General features: G+C 37.0%; 1 protein-coding gene across 2 annotated transcripts in view; it reads right to left on the bottom strand.

Annotated features, from left to right (window-relative positions):
* LOC135475493 (uncharacterized) overlaps positions 1 to 17686 on the bottom strand; it is a 41773-nt gene extending 24087 nt beyond the window's left edge. The window contains exon 1 of one of the 2 annotated variants that reach the window (XM_064755418.1): positions 17423 to 17686. In XM_064755418.1, coding sequence (XP_064611488.1) covers positions 17423 to 17619 — 197 coding nt within the window. In that variant the 5' untranslated portion in view covers positions 17620 to 17686. Of the gene's footprint in view, positions 1 to 16914; positions 17113 to 17422 lie in introns of those variants that run through there. The other variant, XM_064755421.1, reaches the window with a different exon arrangement.

Raw genomic sequence — 17686 nt, 5'->3', positions numbered from 1 at the left:
GTTATGTAACCTAACTGTCACGTCATAAAAACAAACATCAAAAAACAACGTTATTAACCTGGATAACACTGTGACAGCATGAACTGCCCACGGCTGCATGAACATATATATATTTATATATTTGCATGTATAACCTGAATTTTGTCAAGATTTTGTTTGGCCCACAGATTTGAAGCACTAGAGCAGGCAAAATGGTACGAACCTTTAAAAAAACATTTCCATTAAATGCTGGCTAAATCTATAGCTTCACAGACAAGCAGAACAGTCAGTCTGCATGATTTATTTATTTATTTTATTTGACTGGTGTTTTTATGCCGTACTCAAGAATATTTCACTTATACGACAGCAGCCAGCATTATGGTGGGTGGAAACGGGGCACATCCTGGGGGAAACGCACGACCATCCGCAGGTTGCTGCCAGACCTTCCCACTTACGGCCGGAGCAGTCTGCATGAGATATTGTTAGTATTTACAGTTTTGCAGTTATGCCAAAGCATGTCATGTGACTAGAGTACTGTATGGGGGCAAAACAAAACAAATCTATTACACCCAGTTGAGCAACATTTACCGCTACGCCTTGAATAAGACTTTACCACATAAAAAAAAATGGAAAATTATAGCTCTTATGTAAGAAATTCTTTCTGGAAAAGTAATCAGAATGTCCCTAGCTTTCAAATATGATATTTGTGATATGATACCTGTTGGACGGTAATTTTAACTTTAAGGATCGGCAAAACTAAGCATTTTGCTCTTTCAGATCCTGAAAGTTTGCCCAAAACAGTGCATTTTAGAAGCAAATAAAGGGTGCAAAACATTACTAATGGTGTTGAAACTATCATTTTTCCAGAAGAATATAATCACACTTTTTTAACAAACTTCAAAGCATCTTTCCTGGATCAATAGAACTCAAGATAAACAGTGCCCTATATAAAAAGGTCATGGATGGACTTTTGTTTCAAATTCAGCTAGTTCACTGATAAGATGTACAGTTGATCTACATTTATGTAATGTCTCAGACTGACAAATTAAGCCAATGATTCTTCTTCATCGATCCTGTCTCCAAACACAAGAATATCAATAACCATGGAGAAAAACTTAATCAGTCGGTTTTTAGGTGACTGAAACCTTACAACACTGCTGAACAACCTCAGATCTTGAGGGGATGTTGAGAATGAGATGACCAAGTCATACTAAGGCTAAGACAAGTTTATAACCACCTGAAGGACATTTCGGGCTTGTAATATTTCCATAAGGCAACAAGCAAAATTACTTTCGTGGTGTGTTACATAACTGTCTGGCACAAATATGAACTAAAGGGTTTTTCATAGGTGAAATGTACTTACTAGATTAAAATGCATAAATTTTGAGTGACAAACTTACTTCAAAGGTGGTGTTGATCATAGATGTACACTGTACATGAATCTTAAGAGCTTAATATTTTGATCTGAATGTTGTTATTATGGACTAACTTTTCAACTGATCTGATGATTGTGAAACTTAGCACTTAACGATTTTCCAGCCAAATGACAAGGAGTCATTAGGTGAATGTATATGCATACTTTGTCTTCTTGTGGTACATGCCGCCAAAGTGCTGCCGCCACAGAAGTACCATGCCAAACTTTCCACACTTGACATGACACTCCAGTCATATTATATACAACAGGCAAACCATGTCCTGTTTCTTTGCTCTAACCTTTCAACGCTGAGCCCCACATGAGATAGCAACAACCAACATCGTGAAATTCTTGGTATGACCCAGCCCAGGTTTGATCCCAGGCCTCCCGACTTCAAGGCGGGCGTTCTAATTTGTGGCATTTGTGTTAAGCCGTACAAGTAGTCACATATTTTTATCTGGAGAACCTACACGTATATGAACTCCAGGTATATGTTTAAAGAAGCGTGACTTTAGTAATTTACACATCTTCTTAGCTGGCAAATTGCACAAGTAAGTAATAACAAGTAAATCTACGAGACAGTTGAGGTATTAGGACATACCACACCACAGGCAACAAAGGAATGTGTTAAAGACTGAGGGAGAGACAGCTAGGGTACCTGGGAGATACTTCAACCTGTTCCCATTCACTGATCTAATGTTACTTTTGCACATTTCAAGCTTTCTGTTAATTTTTTTCTGCTTCCTGTTTGTAATGATGTGTGTATGTATGGCCTATGAATGGCTACCCTTGAGATCTGATTAAAGCCTTGCGAACATACCAGTATACTATGGTATGTGGATTGAGTAAGACGACTGTTGATGATGGTGTTGGGAAGGATTATGTTGGAAGGAAATAGGGAATGTTTCTGATGATGTAGGGAAGGTGAGCTGGATGAAATATAAAAGGGAGAGAATGGCTAGGATAAAATAGGAGTTTAAAACAGGGAATGAGTAAGATGTAAAGAAGAAAAATTGGTAACAAGTAGGATGAAACGGGAGTGGGAGGGTGACAATGAGCTTGGTGAAATTGGAGTGGGAGTGTGACAATGAGCAGGATGAAATGGGAGTGGGAGGGTGACAATGAGCAGGATGAAATGGAAGTGAGAGAGTGACAATGAGCAATATGAAATGGGAGTGGGAGGTGGCAATCAGCAGGATGAAATGGAAGTGGGAGGGTGACAGACAACGAGCAGAAAGAAATGGGAGTGGGAGGAGGGCAATGAGCCTGGTCAAATTGAAGTGGGAGGGTGGCAATGAGCAGTATGAAATAGGAGTGGGAGGGGGGCAATGAGCCTGGTGAAATTAGAGTGGGAGGGTGGCAATGAGCAGAATGAAATGGGAGTGGGAAGGTGGCAATGAGCAGAATGAAATGGGAGTGGGAGGGTGAAAATGAGTAGGGTGAAAATGAGTAGGGTGAAAATGGAAAAGGAGGGTGACAATGAGCAGGATGAAATGGAAGTGGGAGGGTGACAACAAGCAGAATGAAATGGGAGTGGGAGGGTGGCAATGAGCCTGGTGAAATTGAAGTGGGAGGGTAGCAATGAGCAGTATGAAATAGGAGTGGGAGGGGGGCAATGAGCCTGGTGAAATGGGGGTGGGAGGGTGAAAATGAGTAGGGTGAAACTGGAAAGGGAGGATGGCAATGAGCAGGATGAAATGGAAGTGGGAGGGTGACAACGAGCAGGATGAAATGGAAGCGGGAGGGTGACAATGAGCAGGATGAAATGGAAGTGGGAGGGTGACAATGAGCAGGATGAAATGGGAGTGGGAGGGTGAAAATGAGTAGGGTGAAACTGGAAAGGGAGGGTGGCAATGAGCAGGATGAAATGGAAGTGGGAGGGTGACAACAAGCAGAATGAAATGGGAGTGGGAGGGTGGCAATGAACAGGATGAAATGGGAGCAGGAGGGTGAAAATGAGTAGGGTGAAATTGGAAAGGGAGGGTGGCAATGAGCAGGGTAAAATGGGAGTGGGAGGGTGGACTTGAGTAAGATGAAATGTGAGTGGGAGGGTGGAATTAAATAAGATGAAAAGGGAGTGAATGAGTCACAATGAGCATGGTTAAATGGAAGCAGAAGGGTGGAATCAAGTAAAATGATTGTGGAGGCAGGGTGTGATTGAATACAATGAAATGGGGACAGTGGGTGGTAATGAGCGGAACGAAATAGAGAGGGCAGAAATGAGTAGGATCAAGGTAAGATTTAGTAGGGTATACTATATAAAGGACAGACAGAGAGACTTTGTAGATTGTCAGGGAAAAAGGCAATTAAACTTCACAATGACTTTTCCAAGAAATCCCAACTGTCAGCTTGGATTTGGACTAACAAAGAACTGAGCACCAGGTTAGCTGAAAATAACATCAGCTGACGATGGGCTCAAATTTTAGTCCTGGACAAAGATTCAACCTCTTCCACACATTGCCATTGTTAATTTACACACATCTATGTTGAGGAACGCTAATGGTTGGGCAATCACGAACAAAAGAGAACAGTATCTCTACTAAGCTTAGTGAGCTAGGTAATACTAAACCCTCCACCTTCCCTCCGCACTTTTGCACAAAACAAAATTACTTCATTGCTATCCACAAGACTGGAAATATGCAGCATCGCAGGGTAAAACTGCCATGTAAATAACATTATTTATGAGAACGAAAAAAAGCTGAGAGATTTGCCATTACGTCTTGCACTAACTCAAAAATTATTTCCGGACTTGTATCTCACATGTTTTTATACAGCTTGATTTCAGAACTGCCATTAAACTGGCTTTAAATGCCAGCTACTTTACAAAAAGGTTAGTTTTGTAAGTTCACAGGGAATGGTGTTCTCAATTTATGCTTATAATACCCTGTTTTGAAAGACTTGTGTTAAGTTGCGTTTGTGACAGTGCTTCCAAGGCCTGTCAAGTCATTGATAACTCTGCTTATAATATCTGAATGATTCTCGCACCTTCTGTATGATTCTCGCACCTTCTGTATGATTCTCACACCTTCTGTATGATTCTCACACCTTCTGTATGATTCTCGCACCTTCTGTATGATTCTCGCACCTTCTGTATGATTCTCACACCTTCTGTATGATTCTCACACCTTCTGTATGATTCTCTTACCTTCTGTAGGATCAGAACAGTGCCTGATTATAATTTGATCATCTGCACTATTTGATCAAAACATCCTTAAATTTATTGCTGCTCAAACAATTACTTGATAATCATTTGGTCAAGTCAAAAACACAGAAGTTGGGGGATATAACAAATAATTTGCATATTGAAGCTTCTATCTGATATCTGATGTGACATAAAAGATAGATCCATGTCAAGAATCATACCTAATCGATTCATTCAATGATGATGACTGCAATATGTATAGCTGTACTTTTTTATATGTCTATATTTTTCCCACTGCGAACAAGTACGCCTGGAGCTTGGTCCATATCTTTACATTGTTGTCCCAGTTTGTCGAAGCGATGTCAAGTCTGTACATGTGCCTCTCTAACAGCCTTTCACTACTGGTACAGAGTTATCTCAAGGGGCACCATAATCTCAATGAGCTATAAATTTTACCTTTCAGAACATGAAATTTATAGTTCTGAACTGTCACCTGTCAGTATGCTTTCTCCATGTTAACCCAATGTACCTTTCCTTCTGTTGATCTAATTTCGTCACATATATTTCTTAATGTACCGTTATATCTGCAGGGGATACATGCATATCTATGCACTCAGTCTTAGTTTCATAATATACTGTAAATTTATTGTACAGACCACCAATAAATTCTGGCCACCCTCAGCTGACATTTAAGTTCTGTACAAACTTTTCTTAAAAGTCAGCAGATAAGAAATGAAACTTTGATCCAAAAAAATTTACCTTCGCAGACATTTTGTAAACTCGGGAGCAGGCATTTTTTTCTAATTTGAAACCTGATTTTAAGTAGCCTACCGATTCTGTACTACATGATTTCACTTTGGAAAAAAAAAATGAATGTGTAATGAAAGAATTGTAAAAGTTTGATTTTCTTCAGTGTCACTTGATCATGAAAATCATGATTTGCATTTTATATGTAATAATTTAAAATGCTTCCTTTTTAAACCCCAAACTGTAAAATAGAAACCAAGAGTATGCAAAGCCTGACTGTGTTTGCCTCAAAATACATTGAGGCTGCCACTAGTGCTTCTTAAAGTTCAGCCAAATCCTGGTTGCGTGAGAACTGGAAGTCCTGTCCTTGTTAAATTTTATCAACTTATCACAGAAACTAAAGCTCAATGAATGCATAGGCTATGCTATCACGTAACTGTGTTATTAAACAAGATCACACCTGTCACTCAGTGCATGGTACAGAGCCCTGACAGATGTATGGACAGACAGGACGGTGTATATTCTGGCCATCTACTGAAATATTACCTCAGCACACTGGTGAAGGGATAATACACAACTGGCATTTTTGGCCCATTCCTGAAACTCCCTGAAAGTTTATTAACTTTCGAGACCTATTACTCCAATTCGAGATCTGTTGAGCAAATATTTGCAACACTACCAAATTTATGAGTATTTCAGCCAGAATTAATTGTTCAGCAACAAAATAACTACAAGAGATCAACCTTGGCATTTTATATTTATTTATTCTTTCTGTAGTTACTACTGAACAGAGTAGCCATATGTTATGTTACACCAGTACTTTAACACAGCCTCACAGTTCATGCAGGCATATTTAGTATGATAATCACTTACTACAAGTACATGCAGTTGTTTGTGCTGTTCTAGCCCAGATACCTTATCCACAGGGGCCATCTCAAAATTACCAAGTTACATGAAGCATCTCTTCCATTAATATGTATGTATGAAGTCTTTAGATTTCGGGAATATATTCAGAGATTTAAACAACTCCCACAATGACTGTTCCATGACAATTAACCTCACATGGGTTAATTAAATCCCAAAACTCACTTTTATCTTTGCTTGTGATATACTTGTATTTTTTTCTTTTTTTCTTTTTGTGGGGGGGGGGGGGGGGGGGAGGGGAGGGGATTACCTTAATGAGGTAATGATGAAAAAACATTTTGATTAATTTTTTAGAAATAGCAAAACTTAGACATTTGGCCAACCCAACATTATTTGAAAAACAAGGATATGTTGGTGGGGGAGGGGGGGGGAAGGGGGGTGCTTATGAAAGTAATAGAGATATCAAAGAAAAATATAAAAAAAATTCCATCAATATCCCAATAAAATCATTAAATTTAAAGCAGGGTGCTTTCTTGGAGTGTTAGTCGAGTTTAATACGCCGAACAAACAAATTTTTAACGACGAACTCAAAGGTACATGTATCTATATATATATATCTACAGGATGATTTATAAAACAGCTGCAAAGCATGGACAAGATTTTCTGGAACAATTTATTTACTTGATGGTGTTTGGAAACCTTTCCTTGGTGTTCAAAGAAAACCAGAAACTCTTCCATATTACGTAAATGTCCAGAATTAAGACAGTTAGTCGAAGAATTTCCAACGAAGTGAAGCTTACACCCGCGTTGCTATGGAAACAATCTAAACACTCGGGTGATTTTTCATGGAAGACACCTCACGATTGAGACAGACTGTCAGACTTAATCTTAGTAAAAGAGTACGATTACCACAAAACATTATCATTTATCACTACTTGATTACTTTCGTTGCCTGGCTAGTAAAAAACTGGCAGATGTGACTACAATATGTAGCAGTATCCATTGCACCTGTGCAGGTGCAACTTCTGAGTAGTTTTCTTTTTTGAATTCTTTTTTTTCAGAAAGAATTTAATAAACAAAACACAAACAATAAGAACTGGGGTTTGAGCACATTACCCCGCTGGTCAAGGTCCTGATAATTGTCTGTAGCAAGTCAGTACCATAGCCATCTGAACAAGCCAGTTACATGGTATTTGATATTTACATGCATGTCTTCCACCAATAGGGCGAGCATGTCTGTGTGTCACATCAGAGAAACTTAATTCCTCAGTTTCCCCCAGGCATTACAGCTTCATCCGCTCATAAAACTGACTGTCACCATATTATAAGCGAAAAATTTTGAGCATGGCATTGAACAACAATCAAATAAACAAATCAAACAAACAAATGACCATATCAAATAAACTAATAACACAATTCTTTCAGTTTATACAATTAGTTAACTGAATGGCATTATAGTTTTATGTGAATACAGTTTGAACTTTTCACTGATGTTTTACATTTTCAGTAACATTTTCGGTAAGATTCTGCAGAACCACTGCACATAGCTAAGTACTTGACATAATTATTACCATAGAGCTGCAGATTACATTATGTAGTCCAACCGCAGCCACTTCAACACAAAAAGATTTTATCTAAAAGTAATTAGGATTTCTTGCCGATATATTTATTGGTGTTTGATTGGTATCTCATATGTCACAATTTTTCCCTCGCACAATATCATTAAGTTTGATTGGTGGAGTTAATCGAACATATCTCTCTTATACACATGAGAATGTTTGTCAGTATCTTGTCAAATTATGAAGGTTTACCCCAGGCGCTTCACCCATAAAAATCCTCCACCCATAAAAATAATCACCACAATCTAGTGTAGGTGAAATATTATTGAGTGTGCCACTAAGCAAAACTCAATCAAAGCTGAAGACCAACGCTGGATTGTTACATTTACAATTTCAGACGATCTTAAAGGATACTTGACAAGGAATTCTAAACCAAAGATCATGTTTCCTTGTCAAATGAAGAAAATTACCCAGTATGCGCCGGAATCTTCACTGAAGGTATTTTTATACCTGTTAATTACCCCTCCATATTATCCATATTTTCCGTCAACGTTCAGAATTTTTCGGAAATTAGGTCATCGTTGATCTTGCACGGAACTCGGTGACCCCCCCCCTCCCGAGGTGCCCTGAGCCCAGTAAACCATGTTGCTACAATGTGGGTAAGGTGACACGTACACAGATATTCATGCCTTAGCGCTCATATTCACTTTGTTCCCCACAGAGTTCTTTTTAAACACGGATCACCGTTGACCTCACTGCTGCAAGCTACTTAATTTCTGGACTGACCACTAGTAAACTGCACACTGAAACCATTTTTATCCCCTCAAAATTGAAATTTGAAATATTTGTTTGCACATTAAGAAATAAAACCAGAGCGTTTCAGGTATCCTTCAAGACATAAACTACATAATCAATGCTTCAGGCATAGTTCTACGTCTCCTGCCGACACCACCACTAACCTGCCAACCAGAATGTCTTATACAGATTCTTGCCATCAGAACATGTGTTTCTATAACAGGAATGTATGGTATTAAAATCAATTAAGATACTGCATTGATCATCATCAAGAAATGATCTGGTCTGTGGAAGCAACTCATACAGATATCCCCTAGCCATCAGGGATACGCATAAGAATAAACTACATCTGCCAAGGCAAGTCTTGTGTGGACACTGACAATTGCTATGGCCTCAATTTGCTTTATTTATCTACAAATGCATGTATTATTATTTTTACCATGTTTCACAAATACTGATCAACTTATTACTTTTACCATGTTTCACAAATACTGATCAACTATGATCATGGTCAAAAAATCTATAAGTCCGGGTAAAGGACGATTCCTGTTTCTTAACTCACACAGGTGAGTGGCAGTGAGTATGCTAATGGCAAAATGACTTGATGATTATATAATCTGAGTCTGCACAAACAATTCTTTTTGAACAGGTTTAAATTAATTCATCTCATTCTGTAGTAACGGTCCCACCACATGCATCAATTTTTGAATAGACTGTTAACATGCATGTACATGCACCAACATTTTTAAAAAACGAATAGTAGCACACAGTATAAGGACATCTGGACAACAATCACTGTGTTCACATTCTAATTCCCTGTGTATTCTCTGTGTTCTGAGCGCCAAAGTATCCAGCCATTATATATTAGTTTTCGTTATCATTCTTTTAGTTAATGTCTACTTTAGTACTGTTTGCAACACTTTCCATTTCAATGTAGGCCGGTAAAAAAAAATGTTCATGACTCTGGTATTACCAAACTATGCATCCTGTGGAAAACCATAAAAGATGCTAAAGTATGATCAGCTAATTGTGGATCATGGAGATGCTTAAGTGTAATCAGCTAAGTGTGAATCATGTTGAAGATGCTGAAGTGTAATCAGCTGAGTGTGGATCATGTTGAAGATGCTGAAGAATGATCAGCTAAGTGTGGATCATGTTAAAGATGCTGAAGTGTAATCAGCTAAGTGTGGATCATGTTAAAGATGCTGAAATGTAATCAGCTGAGTGTGGATCATGTTAAAGATGCTGAAGTGTAATCAGCTAAGTGTGGATCATGTTAAAGATGCTGAAATGTAATCAGCTGAGTGTGGATGAAGCTTGGGAGAGGATGCTGAAATGTCCATAATTACCAATATTTCTCTTCATCATTTCACTTAATTTTCTTGGATTGGGAATAGAGGAAATGTAAACATGATTTTTCATATAAACTTTTAACACACAGTTCTTGTTGTCCGGTAGAACAATTCCCATGAAGTCATGCATAGTTACCATGTACACATTAATGAGGCAGTATGTATGAATTTAATGAAGTTAGTTTAACTAAAAACATAAATATCAAGGAAATGCTATGATAAAATTTCCCATCATTTTTCGCACCTTTTTTTCTTTTATAAACCACATTTATAATATATTTATTTATTTTAATAAGTAGATTATTTCTTTACAGAATCTTCATTTTCCCAATAATTAATGCAAGAGCCAGTACAGTTACACGATGTATGACCATTAGGTATTAATAATAATGGTACACATTCATATTCCTCAAGTTAGCTGGAAATAGTTTGTTTCAAGGTCAATTCAGTGAATATATTTATAGCTCTATACCTATATTCATTTCTCATGCAAAGGTTTGTCAACAACTTGGGTTTCCCCTGGGCTCTGCCAGATTTCATCTTGAATATGGGGTAAAACACCAATCAAATAAATAAATAAATAAATAAATATTCATTTTTAAACACAGAACTCAAGCAGTCTGTAGGAGTTAAATGGCAAAAATCAGATGTGAAGTCAATCACTTGTCTTAATATGGTTAAAAAGTTCAAATCAGATTACACTGTTTCAAATGAATTTCACTCTGTTGAAAAGTGTTCTTAAGAAGTAAGCTGAATTATTTTCAAATGTATAAGGGGTCTTTCATCAGCCATGAACTTCATGATAAAGTGTGTTCATTTCCTTCATTTAAAACCGTGGAGAGTGAGTGAGTGAGTGAGTAAGTGCTTGGGGTTTAACGTCGTACTTAACAATTTTTCATTCATACGACGACGAAGGAATCCTTTGAGTGCATGTAATGTGCCTCCTTGTTGCAGGACGGACCACCGCTCTTTTATCTAGTGCTGCTTCACTGAGATGCCTTACTGAAGGCAAGTAAGCCGCCCCGCCTGAGCCATTATAATGATACGGGTCAACCAGTCGTTCCACTATCCCTTTCATGCTGAACGCCAAGCTTTTAAGGTCTTAGGAGTGACTCGATCCAGGACTGACCCTGGATCTACTGTCCCGAAGTAAACGCTCTACCAACTGTGAGGGCCAGTAAAAAAAACGAGGAGAAAAAAATTAAAATTTCATTCAGCTTCAAATCTTTCAATGGAGTCCAAAACTGCATGTTTTCTGAAATGACCTTGACCAGATTTTAATGATTTGTTTTCTTTTTCCCCAGCGGCCAGGATATGTACGTGCACCTGCTCCACCCAGCTCAAGTGAATTTTGAAGATGACCAGTCATGCAAAACAGTTGTGAAAACATGGCCTACAAACTCATCTCCAACACTGACTATAAAAGAGAGCAGCTAAAAAAGGCAGATTATATTGTAAACACTCATGAATGAAAAAGTGCAGGCTGATCATTTTGTTCATTGACTGACAAAAGCAAATCTCTACATTTTTTTGCCCTACACTGACCCTTGTAACATGATACTGCGTCTATCTTCAGCTAGTTAACCAAACTTAACAATCATATAACTCTTTGCTAGGCACATCTTAAATTATATACACACACCATAAAAACTCCAATGAAAATGACTGAGTAAATAATGTAGGGAAAGATTGCAATGTTCACAAGTTAAAGCCAGCAGACAAGGTATGCGGTACGTATTTCACCTAACATTTAGCATTCGTCCAGTCACACATTTCGCTTGAATCTGATTGAATTGTCCATTTTGTTTTGGTGAAGGGTGACTCTTTTCTATCAGGAAAACTTTATCATTTTTTCATATCAGGGCTTTACATGTTTCTGCATATGCGTTTTTACATACCAAACCTTAGGTAAAATACACTATACACACACATCACGACATACATGTATATAGACTTTGCTACACATATAAATAACCATCTGTATATCTTTTATCCAATTATCTATTTATAACATAGAAAGGCTGGAGAATCTGGGTACTTCAGGGCTACAAGCTATAATAGCCTGTATCACTGAGGTCACAGTTTCAAATCTTGATCATGCTTGTGTATCCAACTTTTTGCCCCAAAAAGCCTCTCAGAATCTAGCTAACATCACCAATATGGATGAAACCCATAACCCTGGAAATACCTAGAATGAAATGCAAATAATAATATCTCAAAATACAGTAATGTCATAATGTAAAAATTTAATGTAAACCTCACAGTAATATCAACACACGTCAATTAAGGTATGAATTGGATGTTTCATTGAGATTTGGCAGGAAAACTATGCCAAAGCCAACCAAAACATGTTACAGAATCATAACTGTGAAAACTATGTAAAAAGTTTTAAGTGGGTGAAGTCTGAAATTTCCATATCCAGCTTAGTAACATACATAACCTTATCTTCAAGCTTATCTTTTGACACAAAAAGAAATCGTTTTCTACAATGGATTTAGATCCATGATCTTATCTTCCTGGTAGTCTGGCCTCAGAAATTTATGGGTCAATACTTCAAACATACACATTGCAAATACATGTATATATACATTATATTATACATAATACATTAGCATTCTTTGTAGCTAATTCTGAGTGCAATATAGCATTGATATATAATCTACATGTATATAAATGTCAACAATGTATGGCATATCAGCTGCATGTATATAAATGTCAACAATGTGTGGCATATCAGCTGCATGCATATAAATGTCAACAATGTATGGCATATCAGCTACATGTACATAAATGTCAACAATGTATGATATATCAGCTGCATGTATATGTCAACAATGTATGCCATATTGGATACATGTATATAAATGTCAACAATGTATGGTATATCAGCTGCAGGTATATAAATGTCAACAATGAATGCCATATTAGGTACATGTATTTTAATGTCAACAATGCATGGTATATCAGCTGCATGTATGTAAATGTCAACAATGTATGGCATATCAGCTGCATGTACATAAATGTCAACAATGTATGGTATATCAGCTGCATGTATGTAAATGTCAACAATGTATGGTATATCAGCTGCATGTATGTAAATGTCAACAATGTATGGCATATCAGCTGCATGTATGTAAATGTCAACAATGTATGGCATATCAGCTGCATGTACATAAATGTCAACAATGTATGGTATATCAGCTGCATGTATGTAAATGTCAACAATGTATGGTATATCAGCTGCATGTATGTAAATGTCAACAATGTATGGTATATCAGCTGTATGTATGTAAATGTCAACAATGTATGGCATATCAGCTGCATGTATGTAAATGTCAACAATGTATGGCATATCAGCTGGATATATATAAATGTCAACAATGTACGACATATTAGGTACATGTATATAGATGTAGACAAAGTTTAATATGTCAAATATGTGTATGAAAAGAATGTTTCACATATCAACTACATGTATGTAAATGTTTGAATATCTTTGCATCTTTTCAATCATATGCTACAAAGCCTTAACCAAAGATCTACCATTTGTCTGCTATAGTCAAGGTTAAAACAGTCTCAAACTGAAAATATTAATATAAGTGTTCTCCAAAATTACTAGAAGAAAACGCCATTTTGGAATATTTATGTCTTTATCTGAATGGTGCTTTATGCCGTACTCAAGAATATTGCACTTGTACGGGGGCGAGAACATGATGGTGGGAGGAAACCTTGCAGAACCTGGAGAAAACCCACGACCATCTGCATGTTGCTGGCATTTTTTCTCAAATACGCTTGGTCAATGTATCAAGCAGATTTACATTTCTAAGTGCTCTATTACATCCTTGAATAGACCATATATCACTCTCTGTCCTATGTTTAGGGCATTTGATTACGAAAATAAGTCAGAGAGCTGATACAATGTATTGTTTCATATATATGCCATTGTGCATTTTATTCTTCAGTCTGGGAGGAAAATAAAACTTACTTTATATAGGTACATGATCAAGGCTGTGACAAATATCTAAGTGTTTAAACTGAATGCAGAAAGATCAAGAAGACGTCTATTAAATTTATTTACTTATTTTATTGGTGTTTTACGACATGCTCGAGAATGTTTCACTTATATGACAGCGTTCAGCATTATGATGGGTGGAAACCGAGCAGAGCCCGGGGAAAACCCGCGTCTGTCCACAGGTTGCTGATGTACGGCCAGAGAGGAAGCCAGCATGAGATGGACTTGAACTCACAGCAAACGCACTGGTGGGAGGCTCCTGGGTCAGATGTCTACTAAAACCTAAATACAATGTATCATATCTGCTGTAAAGTAGCTAGCTCAAGTGCACACATCACTAAGACTGGTTACGAGCTAATGAAATCCCAGTTAAAGCTGGGGAAAATATAAAAATGACAAATTTCCGATAAAAGAATGTGAAAAGTAATTCCTAAATGTGGTCTTCAATATTTTTTCCGATTTTACCTTAAGGAGAAAAAGACACTTTAAATTAATTTTGTATGGTGGGACCACCTTTCGGTATTTATGGTATTTGTTTAATAATGTCATAAATGAGGATGTAACACAGGTTTAATAAATATTTTTGCACTAAAATTTGTTCTTTCTAGCTAACAAATGTTTTAAACCTCAATTTGGATCATATTATATTTTTAATATGTTCATAAATATTATCATAATTTACGTTAAATGCATATGTTTCGATATAAACAACAAATTTACATTCAAATAAATTTATTAGACAAACATCACATCCTTATTTACAACATTATTATGCAAAACCAAAAGGTATTAAATACCAAAAAGTTGGTCTCAAATACCCATCATACAACAGTATTTTCAAATACCCTTTTCTCTTAACAAAAAAAAAATCCAAAAAAATATTAAAGATCATGTTTGCAAATAAGTTTTGACACTCTTTCATCTGATTTTGGCGCCATTTTTATGTTTTCTTCTCCTTTAACAAAATATACAAATAAAGTCATATTCTACCCTGTAACAATAATAAGCTTATCTATATATCATTACTGGTTGTTTACATGTACATACATGATGATTCAACCTTTGTCAACTAAACAGTGTTTGCTCAGTAAATCTCAATAATCTGAACTTGGCTACGATGAAGTCTGCATGTTAAGATCCCTTCAATGCCTAACTCCATACATACAAAATGGATACATGTTGGATATTGCACAATGAAGGCCTAATATCGTAAATATTTTTTGAATGAGAGTTGAAAATGATAACCCACAAGACACGAAGCCTCGAGTAGGCTATCATTTCCATGTTTCACTGAAAAACTATTTATGACTTTCAACCTTTACTGTGCAATATTCTATTTATTATTTATATATTGACAATATCAAGATTTTGTGTACTTGAATAAGTTTAAGCAATGCTTTTAGCTGTAGTCCTTCACAGACTTGTGTATATAGCTTTATCTTACGCGTAACGTCTTGTTTAACGTCATGTCTTATTGCGTGAAGTAAGAAATGTTACAGGTGACTGAACTTGTATTATGACGTTTATTATTACAGTTAAGCTCGAATTGAAACGTTATAAACCAAAATATTTCTTTGTGACCTCATGGCGCCTGGGTGTGTAAAAAACAAGTGATATCTAACTTAGCCAGTGAGATATCACTTTTATAAGTGAAGGAAATCCTGACGTTTCACCTATATATAAATAATAAAAAGAGGTATACCACTGCTGTGTGACTGCATGACTCTACAACTTCCAACAGAAACCATAAGTAGTGCTAGAAAATGGACTTTGTAGAAATCTGAATTTGAGCAAGCACAAACTGATTTGGAAAGTGATAATGCAAATTCCCAAAAAGTGCTAATTTGTTAAATGCAAGAATGACCAAAACAATTTTTATCCCAATGAACTTGATCCTCTACCTTGCAAGTTTTGTCAGTGTCAAGAACAAAACAGGTTTACAGCGGATGGGAGGGCTATGTCACCTAGTGAAAACATAAATGTGTCAGACTATATATAATATAAGTATAGTAAGTAACCGAACTGGACTGTTCTCAGGAAATTTCATTGATTATGGCACAGCCTGAGCTCAGCACATGTAAAGAGTCCTCCTAAATACCTATAGAGTTCAAATTCACTGCTCAGGAACATTTTGCGGTCTGAGTTTTGCAGAATAACATATTATATTGACCATAAAGGTCATAGGTCATCGTGAATCTATAGCATCATGGACGGATTGCACGCTCACCAGGGATACAAATATATTGCAGGTGATCTTTTTCACAACACTTTGTTGCCCTGTATCCAAGCTTAACAGACCTTGCATTTTTTGTCATCACAAGCCTATAGCTATCCCATTGTAGTAGTATATGGGTGTTTGACGCACAACCTCTAATCCGCCGATAAAACACACAAATAAACAGCAAAGTAAAAGAAATCTGACCGAAGTTTAAAATTTGTACCCACATGCAACAATGTACAATTACCTTTCACCATTTACAATGATTTAGCCCAATGAATTAGACGTATATAAATATATCAATGGCATAAGTCTAATTCATCAGGCTAACAAGGATGCAAGATGTTACTGAATTTGATATGCCTCGAGCAGTTCAATATTTAATTATCAACTTAAAAACACTGACATTTGGGGGGGGGTTGTTTTTTTCTATTAGATTTTAAGCTTGGATTGATGTTACGTGGTTGAGCGCAGTCATTTAGTTGAGGAACCACCTTTTCAGAACAAATATCTGAGAAGAGTTCCATTGACTAATAAAAGGTCAAACCTAGACCGGCGCATCTTCCTCAGCCAAGTGATATAGATAGTATACTTTACTACTGATGTATCATACCATATGGCTCCAGAAGATGAAGCAGGATCTGGGATCATAACAATTGTTATATTAGTACCAGCCCTCACCTAGTTCAACCATGTACTATATTAGTCTAGGGCAAAACTAGTTTTTACAACTGCCAGCATTTTTTCCAGCATGAGTTTTACCTGTGAACCACCTATACCCTATATAGATAGTACACATGCACTATATAGCCTATGTTTAGTATTACAGTACCGTTATGCTGGCTACTGCTCCATGTACATGGGATGGACCAGTACAGCAAGGCCAGGAACTTGAGGATGCTGGTCTCTCCAAATTGTGAACAGCCACCTATGTGGTAATGGGATACTTCAGCTAGGTATACCGAATCCGCAAAAACTTCAGTCTACCATGCAGACAAAATATTGGCCCAAATGGGGTCAAAAGAAAATAATACAGTGAAAGAGTTACATCACGGCCGGTAGGGGTACCTGTATGACATGTGGCGGGGGTGGACATTTTTTATAGGCCTAATTGTGTGGTCAATGCAAATTAGGCCAACATACATACATAAATGTTGGCATATGTATGTGTGTGTATATATATATATATATATATATATATATATATATATATATATATATATATATACTACATACAAATTGAGCGGCATCATTTGAACTGATGTGCACAGATGCAATTCCACGAAAACAGTGCAGTACATTGTAGCCTAGTAAAAGTCAACACTTTCTGGCAGACTCACCTCGGAATACCGTCTGTTCTCTGCAAACTGGACATGTCGATAATTTTGCCGTCCACTTCGGCAGAGCACGCGCTCAGCCGCTTGACAGGCAGGTCGATGATGTTGGAAGACCCTGCCGATGCAGCTGAAAATCTAACGCCCAAAAGCATTAAATACATTGACAGCGTTACTGTCACTCTAACAGATACCTGTCCCATCTTTTGCGTTGTTTTGCGATTGTTGAATTTCGGTTGTAAGACGTAGAAAGAATGTGAACAAGTTCAC

Source organism: Liolophura sinensis, chromosome 9 (assembly GCF_032854445.1).
Source record: "Liolophura sinensis isolate JHLJ2023 chromosome 9, CUHK_Ljap_v2, whole genome shotgun sequence".
Taxonomy (NCBI): domain Eukaryota; kingdom Metazoa; phylum Mollusca; class Polyplacophora; order Chitonida; family Chitonidae; genus Liolophura; species Liolophura sinensis.
The sequence above is the reverse complement of the archived record's forward strand: the minus strand, read 5'-3'. Positions and strand labels throughout refer to the sequence as shown.